This window comes from Rhea americana, unplaced genomic scaffold (genome assembly GCF_003343005.1).
Source record: "Rhea americana isolate MKP2758 unplaced genomic scaffold, rheAme1 scaffold_51, whole genome shotgun sequence".
Lineage (NCBI taxonomy): Eukaryota > Metazoa > Chordata > Aves > Rheiformes > Rheidae > Rhea > Rhea americana.
This window is the reverse complement of record NW_028186657.1, coordinates 661,766-673,760: the sequence shown is the minus strand read 5'-3', so window position 1 is coordinate 673,760 and position 11,995 is coordinate 661,766. Positions and strand designations below refer to the sequence as shown.

Here is an 11,995-nt window from a genome sequence, read left to right as displayed (position 1 = left end):
GGCTGCCGCCACCGGCCGGGAGGAAAGTTCCGCGGGGCGCTGCCGCTGCGGGGCGGCCCGAGGCGCCCCGGCGCCGCTCCCAGCGCGTGCCCCTGTCCCGCAGGCGCCGTCACGGAGGTCAAGACGGACATCTACGTGACCAGCTTCGGGCCCGTGTCCGACGTGGAGATGGTAAGGGCCCGCGCCCCGCCGCGCCCCGCTTCTTTCCCGGGATTCATTACGGTGGCATCTGAGTTGACCGTCATTAGAGCAGATTATGAGGCTTAATCTCCCTGACAATCCCGAGGGCCCAGCGGAGCGGTTTGGCCGGGAGCTGCRTACAGCTATTTCCCCCGCGGAGTCAGCCGGGGGCAGCGCGGCAGGTGCCCCCGGCCCAGGGCGGCACACGAAAGCAGCCTCTGTAACCGCCTTGAAGGCTGCACAGACRGGACGTTGAAGAAGCCCCTCTGACCCCAACAAGGTCAGAGCCAAGGTGGCTTTACTGCRGCCTTGGGTCTCTTACTCGTGCCCCTGCTCCCGTGCGTGCTCGCCTGGGCCCGTGTGTTCCAGTCTGCAGGCAAGGAGGTGGGTGCCACAAGAGGCACCCGAAAGTTTGTCAGTCTCTCTCCCTTCCCCAGAAAGCCTAAGAGAAGGCGCAGCCCCACCAGTTGATACACGAGCTCATGCCTACGGACATCGCTGCTGCTGCCCACGTTGAACTGCGTTTCCCTTCTGACCCCTCTATAGAGCACTGCTTTCTGGATGTTCAGGACCATATTACCAAAAACCCTACTAAGAAAATTAATTTAGGCTAATATTGATGTGCACCCATCATCTTAGTGAAATGGGTATTTTGACACTAGTCCTTTGGAATGCATGGCTTTTTTTCCAGGCAACTGAACATTAATAGTTTGGTTTAGCATGCTGAAAGGAAACTAAATTAGACATTTGTATTTCCTTAGATCTCAGTCATTTGAATTAAGTTATTTTCTGTGGGAGGACAATGAGTTTCTTCCTTATACATATAAAATTAACGGCTCATTGGTTAATTTGCAACTATTAATTAAAATAACAACAAAATAGGATATTTTTCTTATAGACTGGATTTTTTTTTAGTAACTGCTTAATGATAATAGGATTAAGTGTCTAAGTAGTAAATTAAATGCCATTAATGTACAGGTTCTCTCAGGGAGTTACTGTATACATAACAGCTTAGGACTGCTGGCCCTCACACATAACTCATGTACCTATTTATTTTCCATAGGAGTACACAATGGATGTTTTCTTTCGTCAGACATGGACTGATGAGAGGTTGAAATTTGGTGGGCCAACTGAAATTTTGAGGTTGAACAATTTAATGGTCAGTAAAATCTGGACACCAGACACGTTTTTTAGAAATGGAAAAAAGTCAATTGCTCATAATATGACTACTCCTAACAAACTTTTCAGAATTATGCAGAATGGAACTATTCTTTACACAATGAGGTAAGAGCCTTCTACTTTTGGCTGACATTTGTTTTTCCTGTATTCAGCAGTCTTCCTGAGTACCATTTATTTTTCAATGCCATCTACTTTAATGTATTCTAGACTTACCATTAATGCTGATTGTCCTATGCGGTTGGTGAACTTCCCAATGGATGGGCACGCTTGTCCTTTGAAGTTTGGAAGCTGTAAGTTTTTCTACATTTTTGAACTTTATTTAGTAAATATATTTCATATGCACGTACGTTAGAAGATCAGAAGCGAGATRCCAGGACACTACTTAATGGCATAGCTGAAATTTTCTATTTTATTTTTGTATTAAAATCTTACTTGCTCTTCTGAGACTCAAACCTCACATAGGCATATGGATTCATTCACTTTAGGGTGACTGTTAACAGGGTATTTTGTGGTTTGTTATTCTTACAGATCTACTGATCAACTTGGGTCTTTTAACAAGTCTTACAAGCTGTGGTACAGTTACTACGTTACTCTTGGTTTAGCAAACTAAAAATATGTAGTCGATCTGTTGTAATGAATGTATGTGTTTTATAAAAAATTAAGAAGCAAAAGCTACTGCCTAACAGTTCCCACCCCCAAAATTACCTCACTATTGATTTTTTTGCATTTTGTCATTAATGAGGCTAGAAGCTTACTGGAGCAGGATCCATTTTTCTATGGTTATTTGAACAACAAAAAGGATTGTGCAACTCTTTTTGTCCATTGCTAAAGAATTACATAATTAGTAATAGTATTTTTTCCCCTCCATAACTCAGATGCCTATCCAAAAAGTGAAATAATTTATACGTGGAAGAAAGGACCCCTCTATTCAGTAGAAGTACCACAGGAGTCTTCCAGTCTCCTCCAGTATGACCTCATAGGACAAACTGTGTCTAGTGAAACAATTAAGTCTAACACAGGTAAGATGTAGCCAAGTGGGAACTACTGATATTATAAAAATGCATCTTAAAAGATACGTGACAATTATTTTCCATATGGAACTGGTTTATTTTATTTTGCTAGTTTTAAAACTAAAATGTGAAGAATCTGATTGTAATCTTGCAAAAGATATTTTTCAATACCTTTCTTTTAAGCGTACAGCTTTTCATATAACTCTTAAAAATCCCCTCCCCTGCTGCCCCCAGTAGAAATAATGTATTCGTTCTTTTCTTCTGTTTCAAAGGGTCACTTTACCAGTTATCAGCTTATTTTTATTATACAGTAGAAAACCTATTAGTGCTTGCCTCAGAACATAGCAAACTATATTTTAAGATACACCAAGATTTAAGCCTATGATGTTTACTCGTATTTTACCAGAGTAATGCTGACATAGTTGTCTCCTAACAGGTGAATACGTAATCATGACAGTTTATTTCCACTTGCAAAGGAAGATGGGCTACTTCATGATACAGATATATACTCCTTGCATTATGACAGTCATTCTTTCTCAGGTGTCTTTCTGGATTAACAAGGAATCTGTTCCAGCCAGAACAGTTTTTGGTATGCTGCATTAAGGTCTTTGCAACGTCACTGCTTCACACATACCATTCATTCATCACTTTCATTGCTTCTTTGTTTTAGGTGAATATTCACTTCAGCTGCTCTATTTCCATCTCCAAAGGAAAATAGGCTACTATCTCATTCAGACATACATTCCATGCATCATGACTGTAGTCCTATCTCAGATTGTGTTCTGGATCAACAAAGAATCTGTTCCAGCAAGAACCGTGGCTGGTATTCATGTCTTTGTTCTTCTTTCATTCACTTCATTCACTGTACTGAATCTATTGTGTTGAACAGTTTCTGTAATCTACTGAGGATTAGCTTTAAATTGGAAAGCTAGTAGGTTTCAGTGACCAAAAGTAAATACTAAAATTAAACCAAGTAGTATTCAGTCTCAGGGTCAAAATTATTTGCTCAGAGTATTTGTTTAGCCAGCCTTGTTTGTGATGTTTTCCTTCCCACTGTGTACCTTCAGTATTTTTTTCATACACAGGAAAAGGCAATTTCAGAGAGAATGCCAACCTCTCCATTTTTTAAGCAGGAATTTCCCTACTGGTTTACTCTCTGTGAAACCAATAATCTGATTTAATGCCTTAAAAAAAAAAAAAAAAGCAACAACAACATGTAGGATGGGATTCCTCACTGCTGACTGTAGGYTCCTCATCTAACTTTCATTCATTCTCGAGTCCTCTTTCTTTCCATGGTCTATAAAAGATGTCTAAACAAATAGCAAGGACTTTGGTTGGAAAAGTTTGGAGGAGATGAGCATGTCCCTAGTTAGAGTTGTAGTATTAAAKGTGGCTCCATATTACATATTTGGGTTCCTTTTTTCTTTCCAGTCATTTGAATTAATGCTCAGCACAAGCTATGAAGTTGAGAGGTTTTTTCCCCTAATTTTTAGTGTGTGTTCTGCTATTATTAATTTCCCCCCCACTTCAGTGTTGACAAATTCTGAAGCTGCACTCAGTGTTAAGGGGTAAACTTTCATTGACTGAATTTTATTTCTAGAAAAACAATCGTGACAACACTAAGTGAAATAACAAAGCTCATCTAAAACTGTCTAAAAATTTCAGCCCCATCTTTCTATTTTCTCTTAACACAGTTTTCCTATACAATACATTCTTATTGTGAGACTTGTCTTCAGTAGCAAATAGACAGCTATATGTTCCCTGAGGGTGACTGAGTAGTGGTACAGATTGTCCGGAGAGGTTGTGAAGACTGCTTTCTTGGAGATATTCAAAAGCCCTCTGGACACAGTCCTGGGCAACGTGCTCTAGGTGAYGTTGCTTGAGCAGAGGGATTGGACTAGGTGATCTCCAGAGGTCCCTTCCAAACTCAATCATTCAGTGATTCTGTGATTCCCTCTCCATAAATGATGCAAGTCATATAATGCAAAATAAATTTATAATTGTAGTTAGCAACCGACAGAAGTTTGTCAAAAATTATTGCAGTCAAGTGGYGTTTCATATCCACATGCAATAATATTCATAAAAGCATTGTAAGACTGTGTTGTTCCAAACTTCTGATCCCACGTTTAGGAATGCTAAGTGAACACAACTTCCTTAGTTGCCTCTGAAGGACTGTCAGCACTCTTCTGTTCTTGAAATCCCAACTGGCAGTTGGGTGTAGTGGATCATCATTAAACACTTACAAACCCAACATTTCTCAGCAATTGCGATTCCTTTTTTTTTTAAGTTCTTAAAAATAATTAAAAAAAAARGATAATATATTTCCAAGGATGTTTACTGCTGTTGAAGCATGACATATATACAGGAAGTTTGTACTCTAAATACAGTGTTACCCGTTTCAGCTTTATATTGCACCTCTCTAAGGTACAGCTACATCCACTACTCATTGAATAAAACATTTGCTACCTAGTGGTCAGTGAAAGTCAGTTCTGCGTTTGAAGTAATATGCAAGTAAGTCTTTAGATGATTCTGTAATAACTACTAAAGACCCTGAATCTGGGAATAAGAACCCCTAGAAGTCAAACTGAAGAATAAATAAGGAATTATCAACAGAACATATCTTAAGGAAAATAGTAAAATAGACACCTTCCTTAGTATTGCAGAAAATTAGTCATGCTGGCATTTTAAAAGAATATTTAMATCCTTATCCCATCCTTATTTCTCTCAGGCACAGTCTGACTTTATAGTTCTGATTCAGAACCCCATGGGCTCCAGATACCTTCACCTGAGGGGGGGAAAAAAAAAGAAAAGAAAAAGACCAATTCTTTGACACACACACACAAAAAAAAAAAGTTTCTGGCCCCAATAAGAAAAGAAAGGTTTAAAACAGAGAAGTGTCCTTTCTGCGTCGTATTGCAAATACTTATATTACAAAGTTTTTTCAATTTTGCATCTAACTTCCTTCACTAGAAGYTTGAGAGAGGAGAAATCACTGTTAGAAGAATGACAATAGTGTGCCCAAACCAATTTCTCACACCAAAGTCATGTAGCAACTTTATTTCCCTGCAGAASAGATGCCAGTTCATCTTTCACAGGTAGTATCACTATAAATACTCTGAAGTTTTGCAAAGATAGATTAGTGGTCATAAGGATCAGCTCTTCACAGACCTGTGAGTGAAATGTGGAAGATGATAGAAATACCTGAAAATACACTTTTGCACTCTTTAAAGTTGTGTTTTGGAAAGCTGCTGTATATATGTGTATGTTTATATATACATACACACACACTTTATTAAACGTGGCATTATCAGAACCAACTTAGAATAAGAAATACAGTTCTCTGAGGCTTAATTTTTAGGTATTACTTGTTATGTGTCAGATGCTGTGAACCCACATAACAATGGCTATTTTTTCAGATTTTTATATGCCTTTATCTGATCTCTCTTATTCTTGGCAAAAATCTCTATTGTTTTGCAGAGGAACATGGTCAGCTTTTACCTTCCTGTCAGGTCACCTTGGGAATTTTAAATTAACATTTTTTCATTGAACTATGTGTTTATAATAAAGTCTAAGATGCAGAAAGTTTTTCTGTTTTTTCTTTTTAAAGAAAAAATGCATAATGCAAATACTTCACTCWATATTAACAGACCTTTCAGAACCTACCAAGAAGAGACGAGGCTAAACAATCACCACACAGCTTACCAACTGTAATTTGGCATTCTGTTTGGTAAAGTAGTTTTCCATAATCCAGAGCAGTTGATCAATATTCACTCCAGATTAATGAGTCCTATCTATCTGTCTTATCTATATCATGATAGGAGTTTAAATTCCTACTGCAGTAAGTTTTTATTCAGATATGAAATACCGTTTTTAGTTCTTAAGTAGCACACAGATTCTAATCTAGTCACACATCATATTGAAAAGTTCATTCTAGATATCTGAAATTGAAATATATCTCAATATATTTGTACTGCTGTTATAAAATGTGYATGGCAAATTTTGTGGAAGTAGAGATCCTGCTTATTTTATAGTATCTCCTATTTGTATTTCATTAAAACATGTTAAGTAATGACATTGGGGCTTAGTTAACCTCAGACAGCTGGCAAGCTACATCATGTGAGAGTTGCAGAAAAAAACCCTGAAAATAATCAAGTCACCCTGTCTTGATGCTGCAGTAAGATGTTACATCAGTATGCAATGACACTGCATCCTTTCTACTCAGCATCACTCAAAGCATATTGATTCATTATCAGAACATGACATTATACCATCTTTTATTTTCTCACCCTTTCCCAACTGAAGAAAAGAGCAGAAGAGGGCATTCTCCAGCTTACTGTCTTTAAATACCTGCACTTTTCAGGTCCTGGTTAAGCATAATTTTAAGTGAACATGAGTCATGGAGACTTACCTATTATTGGATGAGTTTGCTCTTGCATTTTTTTTCCTTGTATCAGGCAGCAGTGGGATGTAAGTACATTTCCCACATACTACTACTGATATACACTCCAAAATAAAACAACTAAATTCTTCATGACAGACATGTGAGCTATGTGATCAGATTTGTTGTATGAGAATACATAAGGAGCTCTAGAGAAGCAACTTTTCCATCCTTGGAAATCTATGACTGTGGGAACTTTCAAATTTATGTACTGTTAGTGAGTCTTATGGATCGTATTCCATGATTAAAGTCAACTGCAGAGAGGACCGAAATCTGTTACTACTAGAAATATTTGTACAATTGCCTACCTCTGGTTTTAATGCAAAATATTACTGGATTTAATAAATGTTATGTAAACCATGGTCTGTCTTCTATAACATCAGGGCAAAAAGAGAGTAACACTGTTAGGAAATTAGCATACATTAATCTAGATTTCTGTTGAACATTGCACTTGCTAACTCATAGGTAAAGTAGGTGTCTTTCAGAGTCTGAGCCCGAATTTTATTATGCCCATGTTTTCTCAAAATTCTAAGAAGCAGCGCTGTAGCRGGTAGCTACCTTAACTTGCAGTCTGCTTGATGTATTAAGGATGTTTATTCAGAGCTTGTGGATACACAAACCAGAGTACAAGAATTAAGAGATTCAGTATGTTCAAATACCTAGCAGTCTTCTTAATTACCTGATAGGTGGGATGACTGTTAAAGAGGATGTTTACTATACATAGGTAGATGTATTTAAGAATAGCAAGGTTGAAGCAGAATCCTAATGCATCCATTTTCTTTCTCTTACTTTCAAGGGATCACTACAGTTCTAACGATGACCACTTTAAGCATCAGTGCACGCCACTCTTTGCCCAAGGTGTCCTATGCTACTGCCATGGATTGGTTCATAGCTGTGTGCTTTGCCTTTGTCTTCTCTGCACTTATCGAGTTTGCAGCTGTCAACTACTTTACCAATCTTCAGACTCAGAGAGCAATGAGGAAGGCAGCCAGGGCAGCAGCACTGGCAGCAGCACTATCAGCAGCAACTGTACCGGCAGAGGACGAGATTGTCTCGGTAATTGCTTGCTTTTCTGATAATAAGCATCATATAGGAAGAGGCAGCTGAAGTAGTGAATAAAAAACAATATTAAAGTGATCTTAAGCTGAAACAGATTATGTAACTAGATCATGTCTATTTATCAGTCCAAAAAGTTGTTCTAAATTTCAGAAAATGAAAAGACTTCATATTTTCATACTGCTTATTTAAATTTGAGATATGATTTGCTAGAGAGATTTTTATTTTGTTAGATATTTAATAAATACCATTAGATTGTTACCCATAGCACTCCCTTGAGCAAAGCCATAGGTATTGTGGTCAGGCAGCCTTGCGGTTCTCATATGAGTAAATCTGCAGAATTATTAGACACTGTGCAATAGAATGAATGTATGCATTGGCCAGATTATGGGCTCACTGTCATATACTGGTGCATGCCATAAGTGGGTCATCTAGAAAAGGAGGAATTAGCTTTTACATAAACTTGGCATCTGTTATTTTCATAAAAATCTGAGACGGAGGAAGCTTGGGGAAAAACATGAATTTAGAGATTAGAGTTTACTACATGTGATAGACAGAAAAGCTTTCTAGTATCAGAAGAAAGTCTGTCAGAATTATTTGCAAATACTAGTCCTTATATCTTCAGCTAAGTAATTAATTGTCTTACAACATACGTTAATATATTTATCAGTACAGACCCCTGTTTTCAGGATCAGTTTTACTACCACCACATTCCCCAATCTGAGTGACTTTTTGCAAAACTTTTGAGTCTGAAGTTGAACTGGGAGATCAGCCAAGCACAACTGAGTATCAGGGCAACACCTTATCTGTAGTATGGTCATTCTTCCACATTTGTTTATAAACAACAGCTAAAATTATAACATTTAGGCACATTCCAACTGTTAGTGGTTGATACGCTACATTTAATACTGAAACCAAAGCTCCGCCGCATCTTGCTACTGGACCTCAATGGAGCTAATCAACAAATTTTCTTCGATTACAGCATGGTTTGCAAGCACGGTATTTTGCATACAAGTTGTTTTAACGTTTAAAGAAGTTGCATAACACTGCCAGAAGACATAATAACAAAGAAATGCATGCTATTTTCACTAAATATATAAAACCTTAAGAAGGAAATTATTTATACATTTGAACTGAGAGCCCTGAGAACATTTTTTTTTAACCACAGTTGTAATAAAGACACAAAAGAAAGTCCAGCAAAATCTGAGAGGAGCTTGAAAGCAAATGTTTGCCGATCTTGCACTGATTTTAAAGAGAAAGCAAAAAAAGTTGACTTAGCAATACTTGCATCATTCATATCAACATTTATTTTTACCAGTGTATTAAAGTTTTATGATTATATTTAAGCCATATAAAAGACAATGAGAAAAAAAGAGAGCATGTATTTGTTAATATTTAGGAAATATTAAGAATACTTCCCTTACTCCACAATATCTTGACATGTGATGGAGAAGTACTATGGATTCTATGAGTAGAATATTGTAATAAAATGATGCAAAATAAGAAAAAKAGTGCATATGTTAAAATGTACTAAAACTTCATTTTTATATTCGTCRTCGATTTTTTTTGAGGACAAGTTATCAGCAAAATAGGTAAATAAGCCACTCAAGCTTTATATAGCTTGAAAAAACATTGATAATAGGAGCATCATCATTGTCTTTGAAACAGAACTGAATATTATTTTTATTTTTCATTTGTCAGTAATATTCTTTATCATGTACTGTGCTTAAAAACCCTTTCAATATATAGAATATTAAGGAAACTGTAGATGAAACTATTGAAAAAAATCTTTAATTCATACAATGCAGAAAGCGTAGAAAAGAACAATTACACATTATTCCTTGAAAACCCCAATTCTCAGAAAGAAGCAAAAATAAAATTTCATACAAATTATAAAAGGTAGAGGCACTGAACTGTACCATATAAAGCACTTTAAAATATAAAGGTAAAAGGTAGAGGCACTGAACTGTACCATATAAAGCACAGTGCAAGAATTACAACTTAAGAGATCACAAAAGCAAAAGTATAACAGCAGTCCCAAATTCTCTCATAGACAGATTTTACTTTATTTGTTTGAGATCATTGATTCGTACAGTAGAGATAGCAATGGCAATATCTCAAAAAGACCCTGAGGAGTTCTGCTGAATGTGAGACTGGTAGATCCCATACTAACATTCAGCATCTCAGATGTCATGAGTTGTTTTGCAGTGTTCCCTCGATACCTGCAGAACAATTCTTTAATTTTCCAATCAAACTTTTAGTTCAGAGAATATTAAACTCAAGCTATAGTTGTTCAGCCACATACCAGAGTAAAGGACATCATTGTTTTCACTGTCTTTTTTTAATGCTCAGAAATATAGCAAGCCATCATTTTAAGCCTCAGTCTGTTCTCTTACAGAGATGCAATGCCATAGCAGCCTTTGATGCTACAGTATGGAGAGGAGCAATAGCCTGTATCTTTCCTATACACACTCCCTTTTTTGAATTTCACTTCATCATAGTGTGGTTTCAACGTCTGGGGTGAGGTGGGGGAGGGAAAATGTACTTGTTCCATTTAGGTCCCTGCTAAGTGATACGAAAATAGAGTCTGGACTATTCAACACCTGCTGGTGTATTCATAGCATATGCTACAAAGGCCATAACTACTACTCCCACCCCCACGAAGACAGTTGTTAMAGAAAAATAAACACCCCTCTACAGATACCCAGAGGCACTAGAACGTGAACTTAATGACTGTGACTGCCCTAGCTACTTATGGGTGAGATTTACGTGTTCTCTATATCATTGCAGACCAAGCTAAKAACAGACTAAAAATTTGCCTCTGAACAAATTAATAAAGCAAACAAAATCAAGAATTCAAAGGCCTTAGTCTGTCCCATTTCATTCTCAATGGCTCTAGCCACAACAAACCACAGAGCTGAGCATGAGACATAACCTTATTTTTAAAATCTTTTCTTGTTAGTTTTTTTCAAAGTAAAATCAAGCAAAAGCCAGACCTTAAAAACATGTAGGAAGCACACTGCGACAATTTCCTCAAAAAAGTTACCTGCAGCTAGCTAGTAACATCTAGATATAGAAAAGTAGAAAAACCAATAAAATCGAGGTTCTAAGGTAAATCCAATCTCTAAAGCAGCCCATAGTACTTACAAAATACTGTAGCATCCTAGTCTTGCTTTGAGCTTGTATTGCCAAAGCAGCCTCTTCCGAGCCCCATAAGTCTGTCACTTGCTTTTCACAGGACCAATTCTTTCTGTAAAGAGGGGGAAAACCCTCCTCTTTACAGTAATACAAAAAGAAAAATCAATTGACAATAAAAATGAAGGGTACTTACAATTGAAGGAAAGAAGATGTAGTCCAAGTGGCTTCTGGACAAGCCATGCTGCTTGACTCTGTTAGATTTAAAAGGTCTATTGCCATTGCAGGAAGGCATTTGGGATAAAGGAGTAATTACAGGATTACCGTTTTTAAGAATCTTTTCCCTTTTTTGTGGTGAAGACAAGGAAGAAAGAACTTAGGTTGTTTGAGGATTCTGTTATAATGTGACATATAAGGACATACTTCAATCAGTGATGTAATTTCACATTAAACAGACTTGAACAAGCTAAGTGAGTACTATCAATGTAGCTAGTAGGCTGACTGCATGAATAACTGTTTCTTCAGAACTRTCATCCTCTATTGAGCTGTAGGTTTCTGWAGTTGTATTCCTGCTCTTAWTAAGGCATATGGCATCATACTGAGTTTCTTTCCTATGAACGTTTACGAGCTGTTTTAGAGGTTCTTCAGTGCTCCTTGCCTCTACCGTTCCCAACTTCTTCTGTTTGTCCAGTTTTAAATTCCTTCATTATATTTCTTTCCAGATTGTCTCTCTCTGGTCCTGCAAAGCCCAATTCTTATCCTTTACCTCTTTTATAATTTATCTTACCTGTCCATTTTTTTTAAAAAAAGTTCCCTTTTTCCTCCCCTACTCTTCTTCCCAAAATGCTTGTTCCAATTCATTAGAAAAAAAAAAAATCTATTAGAAGCCATTTCTTATGCATAAAAAATTTGTCTGCTTTATTTGATTTTTTAACTAAAATCTTCACCTTCTCTCATGCCTTAGGCTGTGCTTACTTTTTTTTTTTTTTTTTTTTTT

The 11,995-nt window shown here is 37.1% G+C and overlaps 1 protein-coding gene across 1 annotated transcript in view; it reads left to right on the top strand.

Moving 5' to 3' along the window:
• Positions 1-1,387: 1,387 nt before the first annotated feature.
• Positions 1,388-11,995, top strand: part of GABRA6 (gamma-aminobutyric acid type A receptor subunit alpha6) — a 22,676-nt gene continuing 12,068 nt past the window's right edge. The window contains exons 1-5 of the mRNA XM_085317834.1: positions 1,388-1,464; positions 1,567-1,649; positions 2,235-2,378; positions 2,806-2,958; positions 7,604-7,863. Coding sequence (XP_085173960.1) covers positions 1,403-1,464; positions 1,567-1,649; positions 2,235-2,378; positions 2,806-2,958; positions 7,604-7,863 — 702 coding nt within the window. The 5' untranslated portion in view covers positions 1,388-1,402. The remainder of the gene's footprint in view (positions 1,465-1,566; positions 1,650-2,234; positions 2,379-2,805; positions 2,959-7,603; positions 7,864-11,995) is intronic.